Source organism: Petromyzon marinus, chromosome 4 (genome assembly GCF_048934315.1).
Source record: "Petromyzon marinus isolate PM22_M1 ecotype Great Lakes invasive population chromosome 4, UKy_Petmar_22M1.pri1.0, whole genome shotgun sequence".
NCBI lineage: Eukaryota > Metazoa > Chordata > Hyperoartia > Petromyzontiformes > Petromyzontidae > Petromyzon > Petromyzon marinus.
In genome coordinates, this window is record NC_133670.1 from 3,193,609 (window position 1) to 3,215,328 (window position 21,720).

Sequence of the window (21,720 nt, forward strand, 5' to 3'; positions counted from 1 at the left end):
CACCACATTAAGAAGCACGATGGTAGCTTGCAGTTGTGTGTCGACTTTAGGAAGCTTCATAAGATATCGGTGGCTGACGCGTATCCTCTCCCTCGGATGGACGATTCCCTGGACGCTCTGGCGGGAGCACAGAACTTCTCCACCCTTGATCTCCTGTCCGGATTTTGGCATTTGCCACTAAATGAGGCCTCTAAACCCAAACGGCTTTTCGAACACCTCAAGGCCTGTTTGAATTAAATCAGCTTCCCATGGGACTCCACACAGCACCGGCTACGTTCCAATGACTGATGGAGCTGGTGCTGGCTGGACTTCAATGGGACTCATGCTTACAATACCTCGACGATGTCATCGTCTTCAGCCGTACGTTCAAAGAACATCTTGATTGGTTACGCGCTGTCTTTCTTAAAATGCGAGCGGCCCATCTCAAATTCAAGCCGCAGAAGTGTTACCCCCTTCAGAAATCCGTGCGGTATCTCGGTCATATTGTCAGTAAATCGGGCATTGCGATAGATCCCGACAAAACCACGCGTGTTCGGACGTGGCCGACCCCCACGTTGATGATGCAGGTGCAGAGTTTTATTGGTTTTGCGTCTTATTATCGCCGGTTTGTCACTGGGTTCGCTACCTTCGCAAAACCTCTCCACGCCTTGACGGTTATGGGTCAGAGGTTTCATTGGGGGGAGGAGGAAGCCGCATTTGTTGCGCTTCGCAATTCCCCTCCGCTACTCTGACTTTGCCATGCCGTGCGTCCTTGATACTGACGCAACCAACACCAGCATTGGCGCGGTTCTGTCCCAGGTTGTCAACGGGGTGGAGTGTGTTGTTGCATACGGCAGCAGAGTGCTGTCGCCAGCCGAACAGCGTTACTGTGTCACGTGCCGGGAACTATTCAGGTCTCCCGCATTAACGAGTTGATTGCTCTGGACATCCCTGGTTCGGTTCCCGTCACCCCTCGTGGGAATAAATATTTGCTGGTTGGCGTCGAATATTTATCGCGCTGGCCGATGGCCTGGCAGCTATGGATGGGAGCCATCCGGTAGTGCCACCTAGGCACATGCCATGGTACAATGGTGAGCACACAGGACTTGTAATCAATACAGAGGTACTATGTACAGGGGCGGCAAGCAGCTAAAAAATGGTGCACGTTTATTATAAATACGACATTCTCAAATGGTTTCGAAATTAAGTGTCTTATCAGCAGAATCGTGCAGAGTTTCTGCCGAACATACACAGCATTAGTTCCTAACACACTTTGGCAGAGTTGGTGTCACTGCCTGGGAAAGGAACATTAATGGTGATTTTGTGGAAAGTCAGGTGAAATGGGTGGTTGGTCAGACTGACCAGCACCCTGTGCTGTGTGGATCGCTCGTGGTTCTGGCCACCAATCGCCAAGCAAATTGGTTGCAGAGACTTCCACGTGTAGAGTGACTTCAGTTGTGTGCAACCGAGTTGCGCAACTGCTTGCACCGGCTGTGGCCGTGTGCGGAAAGCTAACTCGGGTCAAACCTGGGTTTCGAAGCGCGGTGTAGCGTTAACCATGACACTACCGCTCCACACAATCACACACACGCGAAGATCGACACCAAATACGTGCTCTGTTGCACCGCACAGCAACTCACACGCACACTGCAGTGTCCAATAACAACACAAATGTATTAATCATGACAACCACCTGCTCTGCCACTCAAAGCAATGTCCATCACATGGCCATCAACGCGACACATATAGTTCATCACGGTCACCCGACCAGCAGGAGTCACGTGTGTGAGCAGTCCGTGAATGTCGCCGGGCTATGGTGATGCAGTGGTGTGGGTTGGACAAGGGGCGGATGATGATGTCTGTCATGGAAATCTGTGGAGCGGCACGGAACAAAAGTGGGACGGGTGGCCCAGTGTGGAGCAGGAGCCGCTCGGCTGGGACGAAGGTGGGGAGGAATCCACTGATCCGGTGGAGGCGTGGGGAGGAGGGCGGGACGCCGCGTGAAGCGCGACTCGTGGGAGTGGTGCCAGGCAGAAGGGGCACCTGGGACTCCGTACGCGGGACCCCGGCCGTTGCACCTGGGCTGGGGGGGGATCCGCTGCCCTGCAGGTGGAGCGAGGCCGGGGGGAAGGTGCTCTCGGTCCGGGTGGATGGGACGAATCAATGCGGATGGAGTTGAGGATTCGAGAGGAGGTTTGCGGAGGCGGGGAGGAAGGCGGCTGTTGCGGGACTTGCGGTAACGCTGCCGTGAAGAATAGGGAGCAAAAGACTCGTGTGCCGGGCCCGGTCTGGTATCACGGTGGTGTGGAGGAACCCAGGGCTCTGGTGGAGGTGGAGGCAGGTGGAAAGCAGGGAGCTCCCAATCCTGGGGTTTAGCTTGATTACTCATGGGTGGAGGTGATGGTGCGAGTGGCGGTGGTGGCGATAGTGGCAGTGGAAGCGATGGCAGAAGTGGAGGTTGAGGCAATGGCAGGAGTGAAAGTGGAGTCGATGTCAGCAGTGGGGGTAGAGTTGATATCAGTGGTGGAGGCAATGGCCTGAGTAGAGATGGAGGCGATGGCAGCAGTGGAGTTGAGGATTCGAGAGGAGGTTTGCGGAGGCGGGGAGGAAGGCGGCTGTTGCGGGACTTGCGGTAACGCTGCCGTGAAGAACAGGGAGCAAAAGACTCGTGTGCCGGGCCCGGTCTGGTATCACGGTGGGGTGGAGGAGCCCAGGGCTCTGGTGGAGGTGGAGGCAGGTGGAAAGCAGGGAGCTCCCAATCCTGGGGGTTAGCTTGATTACTCATGGGTGGAGGTGATGGTGCGAGTGGCGGTGGTGGCGATAGTGGCAGTGGAGGCGATGGCAGAAGTGAAGGTTGAGGCAATGGCAGGAGTGAAGGTGGAGTCGATGTCAGCAGTGGGGGTAGAGTTGATATCAGTGGTGGAGGCAATGGCCTGAGTAGAGATGGAGGCGATGGCAGCAGTGGAGCCGATGGCCCGATTGGAGGTGTAGGCGATGGCAGCAGTGGGGGCGATGTCCTGAGTAGAGATGGAGGCGATGGCCTGAGTAGAGGTAGAGGCGATGGCCTGAGTAGAGGTGGAGGCGATGGCCTGAGTTGAGGTGGAGACGATGGCCTGAGTAGAGGTGGAGGCGATGGCCCGAGTAGAGGTGGAGGCGATGGCCCGAGTGGAGGTGGAGGCGATTGCCTGAGTGGAGATGGAGGCGATGGCCTGAGTAGAGGTGGAGGCGATGGCCCGAGTGGAGGTGGAGGCGATTGCCTGAGTAGAGGTGGAGACGATGGCCTGAGTAGAGGTGGAGGCGATGGCCTGAGTAGAGGTAGAGGCGATGGCCTGAGTTGAGGTGGAGACGATGGCATGAGTAGAGGTGGAGGCGATGGCCTGAGTAGAGATGGAGGCGATGGCCTGAGTAGAGGTGGAGGCGATGGCCTGAGTGGAGGTGGAGGCGATGGCCTGAGTTGAGGTGGAGACGATGGCATGAGTGGAGGTGGAGGCGATTGCCTGAGTGGAGGTGGAGGCGATGGCCTGAGTAGAGGTGGAGGCGATGGCCTGAGTGGAGGTGGAGGCGATGGCCTGAGTAGAGGTGGAGGCGATGGCCCGAGTGGAGGTGGAGAAGATGGCCCGAGTGGAGGTGGAGGCGATGGCCTGAGTGGAGGTGGAGGCGATGGAAGCAGTGGAGGTGGAGTTGATATCAGTGGGGGAGGCGATGGCCTGAGTAGAGATGGAGACGATGTCCTGAGTGGAGGTGGAGGCGATGGCCTGAGTAGAGGTGGAGGCGATGGCCTGAGTTGAGGTGGAGACGATGGCATGAGTAGAGGTGGAGGCGATGGCCTGAGTAGAGATGGAGGCGATGGCCTGAGTAGAGGTGGAGGCGATGGCCCGAGTGGAGGTAGAGGCGATTGCCTGAGTGGAGGTGGAGGCGATGGCCTGAGTAGAGGTGGAGGCGATGGCCTGAGTGGAGGTGGAGGCGATGGCCTGAGTAGAGGTGGAGGCGATGGAAGCAGTGGAGGTGGAGTTGATATCAGTGGGGGAGGCGATGGCCTGAGTAGAGATGGAGACGATGGCCTGAGTGGAGGTGGAGGCGATGGCCTGAGTAGAGGTGGAGGCGATGGCCTGAGTAGAGGTGGAGGCGATGGCCCGAGTGGAGGTGGAGGCGATGGCCCGAGTGGAGGTGGAGGCGATGGCCCGAGTGGAGGTGGAGGCGATGGAAGCATTGGAGGTGGAGTTGATATCAGTGGGGGAGGCGATGGCCTGAGTAGAGATGGAGGCGATGGCCTGAGTGGAGGTGGAGGCGATGGCAGCGGGGGAGGCGATGGCAGCGGTGGAGGCGATGGCCCGAGTAGAGATGGAGGCAATGGCCCGAGTGGAGGTGGAGGCGATGGCCCCAGTGGGAGCGATGGCCTGAGTGGAGCTGGATTCTTCAGGTGAGGAGCACAGCTCTGCTTGGTGCCGGGGCTGTTTCCCCTCCCCTGCGCCCGCCGCTTTCGTCTCCGCGCCGCGGCCATACGAGCCCAGGGACTCGGTGCTCGGCCGAGACCTCCACCTTTCTTTCTCTGCAGCGCCCGGGAAATCTTCCTCCTTCTGGTCCTCATCCTCATTCTCATCGCTCTCTGCAAAAGTTACGAAAAACATCAACGGCGTCATTAGCTGAATCTCCCTGCTCCGTGTCTGTGAGTGCGTTGTGACCCTGGGGACAGACTTGCGAGTTTGTTTTTTACGTTTTTGAGCCAGGAGGCCAGGATTGGGAAAAACTTGGGCCACTTTTCATCCAGGCAACTGGAGAGCAGCACAGACTAAGTCTTACTTACCAAACATTTAAACTAACAACAGCATACTCTTTGGTATCTTTCGGTAAAATCACGTAGATAGAAAAATAACTAATAAAGTGAAACCTTGGATTGCGAGCATAATTCCTTCTGGAAACGTGCTCTTAATCCAAAGCACTCGTATATCAAAGCGAATTTCCCCCATAAGAAATAATGGAAACTCAGATGATTCGTTCCACAAACCAAAAATACCGTATTCATATAAAAAATATTAATACAAAATACCTTTTTATATTTTTATTATTTAATATAAAGTAATCAAATTTATTAATTACATTTAATCGTGGCTGGTGTGAGGGAGACGAGATAGAGGATGGTTATTGTGTAGGACGACTTTCACTTGCAGTACAGTTACTAAAGAACAGTCACTACACATGGACACAAAATAAAAAAATGCTTTACGCACGCACACGTATTCACAACACTACAGTACTGTAGTAAACAGTATACACGTAGTCACAACACTATAGTACTGTAGTAAACAGTATACACGTAGTCACAACACTATAGTACTATAGTAAACAAGATAGGTTCGCACGGATGTTGACTATACGAGTGAGGCACACCGACTGAGACCGAGCATGGGAGACGATTACCCACAATCCCGCAGTATACACGTGGTCACAACACTATAGTACTATAGTAAACAGTATACACGTGGTCACAACACTATAGTACTGTAGTAAACAGTACACACGTGGTCACAACACTATAGTACTGTAGTAAACAGTATACACGTGGTCACAACACTATAGTACTATAGCAAATACAGTATACACGTGGTCACAACACTACAGTACTATAGTAAACAGTATACACGTGGTCACAACACTATAGTACTGTAGTAAACAGTACACACTTGGTCACAACACTATAGTACTGTAGTAAAGAGTATACACGTGGTCACAACACTATAGTACTGTAGTAAACAGTATACACGTGGTCACAACATTATAGTACTATAGCAAATACAGTATACACGTGGTCACAACACTACAGTACTATAGTAAACAGTATACACGTGGTCACAACACTATAGTACTGTAGTAAACAGTACACACTTGGTCACAACACTATAGTACTGTAGTAAAGAGTATACACGTGGTCACAACACTATAGTACTGTAGTAAACAGTATACACGTGGTCACACTATAGTACTATAGTAAACAGTACACACGTGGTCACAACACTATAGTACTGTAGTAAACAGTATACACGTGGTCACAACACTATAGTACTGTAGTAAACATTACACACGTGATCACAACACTATAGTACTGTAGTAAACATTACACACGTGGTCACAACACTATAGTACTGTAGCAAACAGTGTACACGTGGTCACAACACTATAGTACTATAGTAAACAGTACACACGTGGTCACACCACTATAGTACTGTAGTAAACAGTATACACGTGGTCACAACATTATAGTACTATAGTAAACAGTATACACGTGGTCACAACACTACAGTACTATAGTAAACAGTATACACTTGGTCACAACACTATAGTACTGTAGTAAACAGTATACACGTGGTCACAACACTATAGTACCATAGTAAACAGTATACACATGGTCACAACACTATAGTACTATAGGAAACAGTATACACGTGGTCACAACACTATAGTACTGTAGTAAACAGTATACACGTGGTCCCAACACTATAGTACTATAGTAAACAGTATACACGTGGTCACAACACTATAGTACTATAGTAAACAGTATACACGTGGTCACAACACTATAGTACTATAGTAAACAGTATACACGTGGTCACAACAATATAGTACTGTAGTAAACAGTATACACGTGGTCCCAACACTATAGTACTATAGTAAACAGTATACACGTGGTCACAAGACTATAGTACTGTAGTATACAGTATACACGTGGTCACAACACTACAGTACTATAGTAAACAGTATGCACGTGGTCACAACACTATAGTACTGTAGTAAACAGTATAGACGTGGTCACAACACTATAGTACTATAGTAAACAGTATACACATGGTCACAACACTATAGTACTATAGGAAACAGTATACACGTGGTCACAACACTATAGTACTGTAGTAAACAGTATACACGTGGTCCCAACACTATAGTACTATAGTAAACAGTATACACGTGGTCACAACACTATAGTACTGTAGTATACAGTATACACGTGGTCACAACACTACAGTACTATAGTAAACAGTATGCACGTGGTCACAACACTATAGTACTGTAGTAAACAGTATAGACGTGGTCACAACACTATAGTACTATAGTAAACAGTATACACATGGTCACAACACTATAGTACTATAGTAAACAGTATACACGTGGTCACAACACTATAGTACTGTAGTAAACAGTATACACGTGGTCACAACACTATAGTACTATAGTAAACAGTATACACATGGTCACAACACTATAGTACTATAGGAAACAGTATACACGTGGTCACAACACTATAGTACTGTAGTAAACAGTATACACGTGGTCCCAACACTATAGTAATGTAGTAAACATTACACACGTGGTCACAACACTATAGTACTGTAGTAAACAGTGTACACGTGGTCACAACACTATAGTACTATAGTAAACAGTAAACACGTGGTCACAACACTATAGTACTATAGTAAACAGTATACACGTGGTCACAACACTATAGTACTGTAGTAAACAATATACACGTGGTCACAACACTATAGTACTATAGTAAACAGTATACACGTGGTCACAACACTATAGTACTGTAGTAAACAGTATAGACGTGGTCACAATACTATAGTACTGTAGTAAACAGTATACACGTGGTCACAACACTATAGTACTGTAGTAAACAGTATACACGTGGTCACAACACTATGGTACTGTAGTAAACAGTATAGACGTGGTCACAACACTATAGTACTGTAGTAAACAGTATACACGTGGTCACAACACTATAGTACTGTAGTAAACAGTATACACGTGGTCACACTATAGTACTATAGTAAACAGTATACACGTGGTCACAACACTATAGTACTGTAGTAAACAGTATACACGTGGTCACAACACTATAGTACTGTAGTAAACATTACACACGTGATCACAACACTATAGTACTGTGGTAAACATTACACACGTGGTCACAACACTATAGTACTGTAGCAAACAGTGTACACGTGGTCACAACACTATAGTACTATAGTAAACAGTACACACGTGGTCACACCACTATAGAACTGTAGTAAACAGTATACACGTGGTCACAATATTATAGTACTATAGTAAACAGTATACACGTGGTCACAACACTATAGTACTATAGTAAACAGTATAGACGTGGTCACAAAACTATAGTACTATAGTAAACAGTATACACGTGGTCACAACACTATAGTACTGTAGTAAACAGTATACACGTGGTCCCAACACTATAGTACTATAGTAAACAGTATACACGTGGTCACAACACTATAGTACTGTAGTAAACAGTATACACGTGGTCCCAACACTATAGTACTATAGTAAACAGTATACACGTGGTCACAACTCTACAGTACTATAGTAAACAGTATACACTTGGTCTCAACACTATAGTACTGTAGTAAACAGTATGCACGTGGTCACAACACTATAGTACTGTAGTAAACAGTATACACGTGGTCCCAACACTATAGTACTATAGTAAACAGTATACACGTGGTCACAACACTATAGTACTGTAGTATACAGTATACACGTGGTCACAACACTACAGTACTATAGTAAACAGTATGCACGTGGTCACAACACTATAGTACTGTAGTAAACAGTATAGACGTGGTCACAACACTATAGTACTATAGTAAACAGTATACACATGGTCACAACACTATAGTACTATAGGAAACAGTATACACGTGGTCACAACACTATAGTACTGTAGTAAACAGTATACACGTGGTCCCAACACTATAGTACTATAGTAAACAGTATACACGTGGTCACAACACTATAGTACTGTAGTATACAGTATACACGTGGTCACAACACTACAGTACTATAGTAAATAGTATGCACGTGGTCACAACACTATAGTACTGTAGTAAACAGTATACACGTGGTCACAACACTATAGTACTATAGTAAACAGTATACACATGGTCACAACACTATAGTACTATAGTAAACAGTATACACGTGGTCACAACACTATAGTACTGTAGTAAACAGTATACACGTGGTCCCAACACTATAGTACTATAGTAAACAGTATACACGTGGTCACAACACTATAGTACTGTAGTATACAGTATACACGTGGTCACACCACTACAGTACTATAGTAAACAGTATGCACGTGGTCACAACACTATAGTACTGTAGTAAACAGTATAGACGTGGTCACAACACTATAGTACTATAGTAAACAGTATACACATGGTCACAACACTATAGTACTATAGTAAACAGTATACACGTGGTCACAACTCTATAGTACTGTAGTAAACAGTATATACGTGGTCCCAACACTATAGTACTATAGTAAACAGTATACACGTGGTCACAACACTATAGTACTGTAGTAAAGAGTATACACGTGGTCCCAACACTATAGTACTATAGTAAACAGTATACACGTGGTCACAACACTATAGTACTGTAGTAAACAGTATACACGTGGTCCCAACACTATAGTACTATAGTAAACAGTATACACGTGGTCAAAACACTATAGTACTATAGTAAACAGTATACACGTGGTCACAACACTATAGTACTATATTAAACAGTATACACGTGGTCACAACACCATAGTACTGTAGTAAACAGTATACACGTGGTCACAACACAAGCAATCGTCTTCAGGTGAAATAATACAGCAGGCGGACTGCTGAGACAGGAAGAAATGTAGCGAGAGAGCTACTGCAACCAAAGGTTACACTATATACGTTTGTGGTGGGATTTGCAAGTAAATGTAAGATCGCAGAGCAAGCATACCCCGGCTAATCCCTCGGCTACTCCGAGGGGGAGTGGGAGCGGAGGGGCTGCCGTAACGGGCGAGATAGTGGGGGTGAAATTTACAGAGGGTACAAGCTGATAGAAAGAGGATCAAACTCAGCAAACTTAGAAATGTAATGCAACTCATTGAGTCGGCCAACACAACAAATAATACTTTGCCTGGTTGATCACCGTCCTTCTCTGCTTGTGTGTCTCCCTGTGTGTGGGGAGCGGTGGTGCAGCTGTTAGCGCTACGCTGCGCTATGAACCTGGCGACCCGGGTTCGATTCCCGCTCACGGCCAACACCAGTGACGATTATCTGAACCGGTCCCGGGCCTCCCCTAGGTCGACTCAGCCTCAAATGAGTACCTGGTGCGGTGTGTAAACATCGCCACTAGGGAGACAAAGGCGGTCGGGCGTGGTGCTGGCCACCCACCCCCTCGTGTACTGTTCCGGCCTTCACAGGTGCTCGCTAACAGCACTTGCCCCTACAGTCTGTTCAGGCTATACGGGGGATCTTTGTGTCTCCCTGTCTGTGTTTGGTCTCTCTCTCTCAAATTTAGTTTCACCTGATGACGACTGCTTGAGTTGCAATCGAAACGTCGTATTCTATTATTTTGTTTATTTTTTCTACGTGACTTTACCGAAAGACCATTGAGTAACAACAGTGTTTTTACGAATCACAGCTAAGAGACAAACAACATTATATTTTCTATTAAACATAACATTTTAATAACATGTTAAAAAATACTTTAAATCTCATCACTGCTCCTCATACTCAATCCGTGATCAGTGCCGGATTATCCTCGGAACAAAATAATCATTAGCTGTGGGTCCCGCACTTTCAAGCGCCCCGCGCTAAATTATCTCACCCTATAAATCCCCGTTCAGTGATTCTGTACTTGCTCTATTACTATAGTAAAATTACAATTACTTTACTATGCAAGTTAAAAACTTCGTGCTTTATAATTGTGTTTTTTATTTATTCTGGGCACCTTTATAATATAAGCTACAGGACCCGCACGAGCTTAATCCGGCACTGTCCGGGATACTGTTCCAGTGCCCAACCAGGCTGTTGAAGACACCGTGAGTGGAGTTGAGGGGGATCGGTGGAGGTGTGAAGGGGGTGAGTGATGCCGACGGGCTGCGAGGGGGTCATCCGAGAGGGTGCCCAGTGGGGAGATGAAGCAATGAAATCGCTCCACGTGCAGGTGCTGGGTGGATTACTGCACAGCGGCATCGTGGGAGGTGGCGACGGCTCGTGGAGGTCTCTACCCACTAGTGGATTGACCATGGCTGATGGTGGTGATGATGATGGATGTTGCTCACTCACTTGGCGACGTATGAAACGCCAGAGATGCACGGCGATGTGCAGGGTGTTCAGCAGCATGGTGGAGCTGATGGCCTCCTTGCAGCCGCTGTACAGCTGACCTACAGCGTGGAGCAGAGCAGGGAGCACGCTGTCCACAATGTCCTCACTGTGGCTACTGAACATCGGTCCCCAGGTGGCGACCCCTGCTGATGCAGAGACGTTCTTCATGAGTCCCGAGTAGTTGATCGTGGTGGTGGTGTTGGAGCCGTTGATGACCGAACCCCCACGCCGAGATCCTCCGAGGAGCTCCACCATCGGCTGCGTGAGCAGCAGAACCACAGTGAGGACAGCCGTGAAGATCGCCATGGTGGTGGTGGTGGCGAAGGTCTCTGAAGAACTCGAAGTGGAGGAGCAGCGTGGGGCGAGGTGGTTTCCTATCCAGGAGCCGACTCCACTCTGACCTCTGCCGTGACGTCACCGGGCCATGACGTCACCGTGACGTCAGAGGTTTCCACGGCTCTTACGTCATTATAGCATTTGGAACGTGGCTGTGCAATGGAACATCAACACGTGATGCACTACAACACTGTATTGTTTATAGAATTGTAATACAATACAAATTATTCACATCTGAGACAGAACATCGGCAGAGGAGGGAGCCTCACTCCTCACTTCTCCCAACCAGCTTAAAAGTCGCTACGAATCTTAACAGCGTTCATTGAAGCTCTGTGGATGTGTAGGCCTTACTTTAACATATATTTCTGTGACCAGTCACAAGCTAATCCCTTAGCTATTTCAATGCTAAATTACTAGTTGCCTCCGTGGATGTGTAGGTTTTTACTTTAACATAGCCATTTCCGTGACCAGTCACAAGCTAATCCCTCAGCTATTTGCACAAGCTAATCCCTTAGCTATTTCAATGCTAAATTACTAGTTGCCTCTGTGGATGTGTAGATTTTGACTTTAACATAGCCATTCCTGTGACCAGTCACAAGCTAATCCCTTAGCTATTTCAATGCTAAATTACTAGTTGCCTCTGTGGATGTGTCGGTTTTGACTTTAACATAGCCAATTCCGTGACCAGTCACAAGCTAATCCCTCAGCTATTGATATGTAAACCCCTTTGTCAAGGTGCCTTACTTCTCCCAACCAGCTTAAAAGTCGCTACGAATCTTAACATCGTTAATTGAAGCTCTGTCGTCCCGACCGTACTGTACCTTTCACCTAAAGACGGCCGCTTGCGTTGTGGCCAAAACGTCGTGAGAATTTTATTGTTTTTTTATTATTTTATTCTCATTCTACGTGACTTTACCGAAAGAACCAAGGAAAATAAAATAATAAAGATATAAAACAATAAAATTCCCCATATCAAAATTCATATACTGTTGATTTATTCACTCCATCTCCGCAGTGGACACTGCCGGTTGTGTTCCTTCCTTAGCTCCCATTCCCACGTTAGTCTCGACCACCGGCCGTCATCACTTCAAGTTGTGTGTCCTGCCTCACCCCACCTTTCTAAACTAAAATTACGTCCTTAATTATATGAAGTCATATGAAGTCCAATTGACGTGTCCGTCTTCCAGTATCAGTGTAATTCTTAGGATGTGCATCATCTCTACGCTTCCTTGTGCATTTCTAAACATTGGTTCTACTTTCCGTTTGTGATGCATCTGTTTGAAAAAAAACGTTCTGCTTAAGGCATATGGCTCAGTTACGTTTCATTATTAAGTTAAGATAACAATAAGCACTTTGTTCTGCCCTGATACACCTCTCTTAATCATTTTCATCCGTCTTCCCCTTCAACAACCGCCCTACGTGTAGATGCACTTCTGTGTTTTCAAGGCTGTGTCCCTGTTCTTTTTGCGTTCAGTTTGTTATTCCCCCGCACCTCCAGTAAAGCATGGTTGGCTGCGTACGGTGCGAAAGAAGTTTACCATGCAAACATACGCTGCGTTGAAAAATGATTCTACTGACTGCAGACCAATCCTGGACAGATTTCTCAATACGAGTGCAATATCGAGGGTACAGATCAATACCAACTGAACACAGATGCTAATTCATGGACGGGTGGCAACTCTAGCCATGCCCATGCAAACATACACAACATCTTGACCATGAATCGCCTATGCGGCAGATTAAATGTCAAGCATTATACATTGAATTTCGATCTACTTTTGTTCGTTTTGATTTATTTTGGCGCAGTTTCAAGTAAGTATTTTTAATAGAATTATTGTATTGCCATTTACTGTATAATTGTGATAATAGACCAAGCACTGAGACATTGCCCAGGGTTGGTCTACAATCGAAAAGGTTGCAACCCCATAGCACACCCTCATGTGTTCCAGTGTTAACACATCGTATGTTTGTATCTTGAAATTCTTTCGCACCGTACGTAGCCCACCGCTCCCCCCACCACACACGTGCACAGCAGCTCCAGAGAGCGACTTTTGGGTCAGAGGTAGCCGCATTGTACTGGGGCCGTCCATAAATGAGGGGGGGGGGGGGTTGAGAAATGTGACGTCACATCAAAATGCGCAACTTTAAATAAATATAGACAACACGTTCTACGTAATTAAATAGACTTTTTAATAAATATTTTCTCCTACAACATCAGAGTGCAGCGCCACATTAAATAAGCACCACGATGACAATAGTTTAAAGCGATTTGAAGCATGCTTTATTTTGGGGGGGGGGGGGGCACAGCTTTGTACCGTCATATTTGAGGGGGGGCTCTGACTCTTTGTGACGCCGCGTGACGATGGGAGGGGGGGTCAAAAATCGTCTAAAATCGCGTGACGTCATTTATGGACGGCCCCCACAGCGTGAAATAGCGCAACAAACCGAACCCGCGTACAGCGAGGGAAGCCCTGGCTGGTTTATCATTCATTAATCTCCAGTTCAGTCACAAACGAATCTCTTAGAGCCGAAGGCGCGATCCAGTATCACGTTGGCATGCCGTGTCAACCCGTACGGGGTTACCCCGTATTGGTGTACAGGGAGATTGAGTTCTCAGGTCCATACGGCTTACTAGAGCCGTTTCAAAACGGGCAAAACAATGTTTTGTGTTTCTCCCCTTGTGATGGGATTTTGTAGGATGAACGTTGAGATTTGTAAGGGGCACGGGGTGACCAATAAGGTCTGAATTGGTCTGTAATAAGAGAGGCAATAGTTAGGGGTTGACAGGTGTGCGTTGGCACTGCGTGCCACGTCGCGTTGTCATACAGCTGACACTCCGATGAGCAATGATTCGGCGACGCACGGTGCCAAAGGGGCCGTCCATAAATGACGTCACGCGACTTCTGACGATTTTTGACCCCAACCCCCCATTGTCACACGGCGTCACAAAAAGTCAGACCCCCCCTCAAATATGACGTCACAAAGCTTTGGCCCCCCTCCCACCAAATAAAACATGCTTCAAATCGCTTTAAACTATTGTAATTGTAGTGCGTATTTAATGTGGCGCTGCACTCTGATGTTGTAGGAGAAAACATTTATTAAAAAGTATATTTAATTAAGTGGAACGTGTCGTCTATATTTATTTAAAGTTGCGCATTTTGATGTGACGTCACATTTCTCACCCCCCCCCCCTCGTCACACATCGTCACAAATGTCTGATCGCCCCCCCCCCAGGTGCGTGACGTCATTTATGGACGGCCCCAAAGACGTTCAACATTCGTGCGTATCCACCGTGATGTGGGGCGAAGTAATATTCTAATCTTATTATCCGCGATGCCTGCAGGATTAGCTTTTTTCTTCTTCGTCTTCCAAAGCAGATTATTAATGAGAATATTGATGGAATTTCCCCCAGTGCATGTTGGCTGGGGAAGGGCTGTTTAAGACCCGCGGTGAACCCGCTCATCTCCACGTATCGGCATGAAATGATAAAATCGCAGATTTTCGGAAGCGCGTTCGTTTCAAGTGGATGCTTGTTGTCAACACCGCCATATTGACAGCACTCGCAATCATCCCATTCTCAATTGAAACTCTTCTTAAGTAATTGCTTATTGTGTTTAGTTCCTTGTCCTTATCTCATACCTCCGATTAGCACGGTGGGCTACGTACGGTGCGAAAGAATTTCAAGATACAAACATACGATGTGTTAACACTGGAACACGTTAGGGTGTGCTATGGGGTTGCCACCTTTTCGATTGTAGACCAACCCTGGAAAATGTCTCAGTGCTTGGTCTATTATCATAATTATACAGTAAATGACAATACAATAATTGTATAAAAAGTTCTTACTTGAAACTGCTCCAAAATCAATCAAAACGAACAAAAGTAGATTGGAATTCAATGTAAAATGCTTGACATTTAATCTGCCGCATAGGCGATTCATGGTCAAGATGTTGTGTATGTTTGTATGGGCATGGCTAGAGTTGCCAACCGCCCGAGAAATAGCATCTGTGTTCAGGTCGTATTGATCTGTACCCTCGATATTGCACTCGTATTGAGAAATCTGTCCAGGTTTGGTCTGCTATCAATAGAATCATTTTTCAACGCAGAGTATGTTTGCATGGTGAACTTCTTTCGCACCGTGCGCTGCCAACCATGCTTTAATGGAGGTGCGGGGGAATGACAAACTGAACGCAAAAAGAACAGGGACACAGCCTTGAAAACACAGAAGTGCATTTGCACGTAGGGCGGTTGTTGAAGGGGAAGAGGGATGAAAATGATTAAGAGAGGCGTATCAGGGCAGAGCAAAGTGCTTATTATTATCTTAACTTAATAATGAAACGTAACTGAGCCATATGCCTTAAGCAGAACGTTTTTTTTCAAACAGATGCATCACAAACAGAAAATAGAACCAATGTTTAGAAATGCACAAGGAAGCGTAGAGATGATGCGCATCCTAAGAACAACACTGATACTGGAAGACGGACACGTCAATTGGACTTCATATGCAAATTAAGGACGTAATTTTAGTTTAGAAAGGTGGGGTGAGGCAGGACACACAACTTGAAGTGATGACGGCCGGTGGTCGAGACTAACGTGGGAATGGGAGCTAAGGAAGGAACACAACCGGCAGTGTCCACTGCGGAGATGGAGTGAATAAATCAACAGTATATGAATTTTGATTTGGATAATTTTATTGTTTTATATCTTTATTATTTTATTTTCTTTGGTTCTTTCGGTAAAGTCACGTAGAATGAGAATAAAATAATAAAATGACACGATAAAATTCTCACGACGTTTTGGCCACAACGCAAGCGGCCGTCTTTAGGTGAAAGGTAACTGTCGGGACGACAGAGCTTCAATTAACGATGTTAAGATTCGTAGAGACTTTTAAGCTGGTTGGGATAAGTGAAGCACCTTGACAAAGGGGTTTACATATCAATAGCTGAGGGATTAGCTTGTGACTGGTCTCGGAATTGGCTATGTTAAAGTCAAAACCTACACATCCACAGAGGCAACTAGTAATTTAGCATTGAAATAGCTAAGGGATTAGCTTGTGACTGGTCACAGGAATGGCTATGTTAAAGTCAAAACCTACACATCCACAGAGGCAACTAGTAATTTAGCATTGAAATAGCTAAGGGATTGGTTTGTGCAAATAGCTGAGGGATTATCTTTATTATTTTATTGTTTCCCTTCGACGTGACTTTACCGAAAGAACCAAGAATATAGTATATGAATTAGATCATTTATTTATTTTGCTAACTTTACAATTAATCGTACATTTTAATTGTACTAGTTTAATGTCTTCAGGTTTAGTTTCTAATTCTCTAGGATAAAACAAGTTATTTTGTCAAAAAGAATGACGTTAATTGGCGCATATATTGAAAGTGCAATTTTAAATGAACCGTGTCAGTCTTCAAATACTGTTCTGGTTATTCCCACCTTGTTGGTGTCCCTATTGTCTCCTGCACCCACTAACAACGGAGTTATTGTTGGGATGGAGAGAAGCACAGCCAGCAGCCAGCCAGGAAACTCGAGACATAGAATATATTAATAGCAGCATGACTTACACTGCTACAGCAGCGAGGTGGTCATGTAACTATTTACATTCTCTGTGTCGCAAACATTAAATGGCAACTAATCTTTCCGTGGTACGCTTGTCCCCACGATTTGAGGACCAATTCCTTAGCGAAGGATTTACTACCAATTGAAGGATGATACAAGTGAAATGTGAAGTGGTAAGATTGATCTTAGATCATTGCAAGCCAATCCCAGATTCTGAGTGCGGAGTGACTCGGCAGGGCCGACGGCGTGAGCCTGGCACCTTGGGAGTTGTCATGGTCAGGGAGCAATGAGGCCGCGTTACCGGTTGTCTTAGTTTTGGGGAATTCTGTGTCCAGAACTCTGGTCCACAGTAACGATGAAACAAACACAATGTAGAAAAAAAGAACAGTTGCAACTCTTGCAGGAAAATGAAAGGTATTTTATTACAAAAAACAAACATCATTTACCATTCACACAAACAGTATAGTATTATAGTAGTTCGAAAATTAGACTGTGGAAAAGTCATATGTAATGATGAAAAATAATTAAAGATAACATTTATCATTATCTTATTGCAATATATGAACGTGTAATGGCAAATTAAAACGATGCGATACAATTTGACACTCCTTTACAGCGATACACTTAATCCAATGAAGTTGAATGTGAACGCTGAAACACGTAAATATTACTGAACATAGCGTGGATAGAAGAAACTGCTCTTTGTTTTTTTCGGTAAAGTCACGTAGAAATAAGAAATAATAAAATAAAATTACAGAATAGCATATTCCCTGGCAGTAGCTACGAGCAGATGCCAGGGGCAGCCAGAAGCGTCCAGAATGACGCAGCTGCTCCCAGGGGCTTACATCATCCGCCCAGAATCAAGAGCGTGACTCGTGTCTCAGGCTGCAGTTTATGACAAGTTCACTACAATAGCATTTAGTTCACCCTGCCAATGTGTAAGTATCAAACCATAACATTACGTATATTTTAAAAATAACCATTGTACAGAATTGATAGTTTTTTTATTAATTAAGTTAAATGTAAGGGACATTCGTTGTTTTTGTGTGACTCAGTCTTTCCTGATAAGGCTGATGATGTCATTGTGCTGTGTAAGCGAGAATTTAAGTTTCGGTTTGTATCACCCTTCAAAGTGTAGTAATTTCAGTTAAATATAGAAGAGCACATCACTCTGTTTTACATTCATTATGAGTGCTGAGTGAATTCCATGGCAGTAAACTGCTCACAAACTGCACCCTGAGACACGAGTCACGCTCTAGATTCTGTGCGGATGGAGGAAGTCCCTGGGAGCAGCTGCGTCATTCTGGACGCTTCTGGCTCCCCCTGGCATCTGCTCGTAGCTACTGCCAGGGCTATAAAAGCAGCTCCTGTAGCTGCACTGGCAGAACATCGGCGGAGGAGGGAGCAGCGCTCACAGCTGAAGCGAGCCTCACTGTGAAGCACATCAACAAGCATGGCCCTGAGTGTTTACTTCCCTGCGATGCACGTGATGGAGAGGAGCGTCTGGCCAGGCTGGCCGGTCTGGAACCCCCGCGGTGAAAGTCTCTTCCAGCAGCTGCAGCGAGACATGAGGAGCGAGATCGAGAGGATGGAGAGAATCTTCCGTGGAGTCGATCAGCTCAGCAGCCACACGCGGGCCCCGGGCAGCCACGGAGACGCACTGCTGCAGCAGCCGGCCGTGAGCAGTGGGTTCCAGATTGAAGATCCACAGGAGCAGGGAGGCGGGTTTGTCGCGTCCCTGGACGTGCAGGACTTCTCCCCACAGGACCTGGCCGTGAAGGTGTCTGGAGACAAGCTGGTGGTGGCCGGACGGCGCGAGGTGAAGAGCGGAGAAGTCAGCAGCGGCAGCTACAGCCACAGCTGCCAGGAGTTCCACAGGGAGACGCAGCTGCCCAGGGACGTGGACCCGCAGAGCGTGAGCTGCTGCTTGACTGAAGACGGGAAGCTGAAGTTCAAGGCTCAGCGCCGCGCCCTCCCTGCAGCGGCCGAGAGGGTGGTGGTCATTGAGCAGCCAGCGACAGCGACTCCTGGCACGGCCTCTCAGTCCACTGGCACCACTCACGCGTAGAGTGGCGCCTGGAGCATCCATTCCAACAACCTGCTTCATTGATGTTTTAATTGTGTGGATATTTAGTTAAATCAGTTTCTTCTATCCACGCTATGTTCAGTAATATTTACGTGTTTCAGCGTTTACATTCAACTTCATTGGATTAAGTGTATCGCTGTAAAGGATTGTCAAATTGTATCGCATCGTTTTAATTTGCCATTACACGTTCATATATTGCAATAAGATAATGATAAATGTTATCTTCAAGTATTTTTCATCATTACACATGACTATTTTCCACAGTCTAATTTTCGAACTACTATAATACTATAGTGTTTGTGTGAATTTTAATGATGTTTGTTTTTTGTAATAAAATGCCTTTCAATTTCCGTATTCGTGTACAGGGAAATTGATTTTTCAGGTCCATACGGCTTACTACAGCCGTTTTATAACGGGCAAAACAATGTTTTGTGTTTTTCCCCTTGTGATGGGACTTTGTAGGATGAACGTTGAGATTTGTAAGGGGCACGGGGTGACCAATAAGGTCTGAATTGGTCTGTAATAAGAGAGGCAATGGTTAGGGGTTGACAGGTGTAAGTTGGCACTGCGTGCCACGTCGCGTTGTCATACAGCTGGCACTCCGATGAGCAATGATTCAGCGACGCACGGTGCCAAAGGGGCCGTCCATAAATGACGTCACGCGATTTTTGACCCCCCCCCCCCATCGTCACACGGCGTAACAAAAAGTCAGACCCCCCCCCCTCAAATATGACGTCACAAAGCTCTGCCCCCCCCCCAAAAAAAAAACATGCTTCAAATCGCTTTAAACTATTGTCATTGTAGTGCGTATTTAATGTGGCGCTGCACTCTGATGTTGTAGGAGAAAACATTTATTAAAAAGTATATTTAATTAAGTAGAACGTGTTGTCTGTATTTATTTAAAGTTGCGCATTTTGATGTGACGTCACATTTCTCAGCCCCCCCCCTCGTCACACATCGTCACAAATATCTGACCCCCCCCCGCCCCCCCTAGGTGCGTGATGTCATTTATGGACGGCGCCAGTACAATGCGGCTACCTCTGACCCAAAAGTCGCTCTCTGGAGTTGCTGTGCGCGTGTGTGGTGGGGGGAGCGGTGGCGCAGCGGTTAGCGCACTGCGCTCTGAACCCCGACTACACGAGTTCGAATCCTGGGTCCCCCTTCCCCCTAGGTCGACTCAGCCTCAAATGAGTACCTGGTGCGCGGTGTGTAGTAAACATCGCCACTGGGGGAGACAAAGGCGGCCGGGCGTGGTGTTGGCCAACCACCCCGTCGTGTGCCACAGTGCCGATCTTAATCGGTGCTGCCACTCGCTAACAGCACTTGCCCCAACAGTCTGTCACAGGCTACACGGGGGATCTTTGTCTTTGTTGGACTGTGAGCGCTGTGCCCCAGTGTTTTTATGTATTTGGAACGTCGCCGGCTGTGTCCACGCTGTTCACTTCCCGACGTAACATGGCGGAATGTTCCTCCACAGTGTTCACTTCCCCACGTAACATGGCTGACTGCCTCCACGGTGTTCACTTCCCCACGTAACATGGCTGACTGCCTCCACGGTGTTCACTTCCCCACGTAACATGGCTGACTGCCTCCACGGTGTTCACTTCCCCACGTAACATGGCTGACTACCTCCACAGTGTTCACTTCCCCACGTAACATGGCTGACTACCTCCACAGTGTTCACTTCCCCACGTAACATGGCTGACTACCTCCACAGTGTTCACTTCCCCACGTAACATGGCTGACTGCCTCCACAGTGTTCATTTCCCCACGTAACATGGCTGACTGCCTCCACGGTGTTCACTTCCCCACGTAACATGGCTGACTGCCTCCACGGTGTTCACTTCCCCACGTAACATGGCTGACTGCCTCCACGGTGTTCACTTCCCCACGTAACATGGCTGACTACCTCCACAGTGTTCACTTCCCCACGTAACATGGCTGACTACCTCCACAGTGTTCACTTCCCCACGTAACATGGCTGACTGCCTCCACAGTGTTCATTTCCCCACGTAACATGGCTGACTGCCTCCACGGTGTTTACTTCCCCACGTAACATGGCTGACTACCTCCACGGTGTTTACTTCCCCACGTAACATGGCTGACTGCCTCCACAGTGTTCACTTCCCCACGTAACATGGCTGACTCTGTCTCCACAGTGTTCACTTCCCCACGTAACATGGCTGACTCTGTCTCCACAGTGTTCACTTCCCCACGTAACATGGCTGACTGCCTCCACGGTGTTCACTTCCCCACGTAACATGGCTGACTGTGCCTCCACGGTGTTTACTTCCCCACGTGACATGGCTGACTGCCTCCAGTGTTCACTTCCCCACGTAACATGGCTGACTCTGTCTCCACGGTGTTCACTTCCCCACGTAACATGGCTGACTGTGCCTCCACGGTGTTCACTTCCCCACGTAACATGGCTGACTGTGCCTCCACGGTGTTCACTTCTCCACGTAACATGGCTGACTCTGTCTCCACAGTGTTTTACTTCCCCACGTAACATGGCTGACTGCCTCCACAGTGTTCACTTCCCCACGTAACATGGCTGACTGTGCCTCCACGGTATTTACTTCC

At 46.8% G+C, this 21,720-nt stretch overlaps 1 protein-coding gene across 1 annotated transcript; it reads right to left on the reverse strand.

The window, feature by feature from the left end:
• Positions 1 to 1,634: 1,634 nt before the first annotated feature.
• LOC142906398 (uncharacterized) lies at positions 1,635 to 20,594 on the reverse strand. The gene is made up of 3 exons (XM_076054076.1): positions 20,558 to 20,594; positions 11,112 to 11,252; positions 1,635 to 4,585 (listed from the first exon to the last, which is right to left on the reverse strand). Exons 1-3 carry the CDS (start codon positions 20,592 to 20,594, stop codon positions 2,757 to 2,759), a joined length of 2,007 nt encoding a protein of 668 aa, XP_075910191.1. The 3' UTR covers positions 1,635 to 2,756.
• Between the last annotated feature and the right edge of the window lie 1,126 nt (positions 20,595 to 21,720).

Excerpts from the sequence above, each read along its gene's own strand:
- LOC142906398 (XM_076054076.1), bottom strand. The coding sequence starts at position 20,594 with ATGTTACGTCGGGAAGTGAACAGCGTGGACACAGCCG. Across the intron at positions 11,253-20,557 it reads GAACAGCGTGGACACAGCCG|GACATTGTGGACAGCGTGCT; the intron begins GCGACGTTCCAA and ends AGCCACAGTGAG. Across the intron at positions 4,586-11,111 it reads GGCGTTTCATACGTCGCCAA|AGAGCGATGAGAATGAGGAT; the intron begins GTGAGTGAGCAA and ends TAACTTTTGCAG.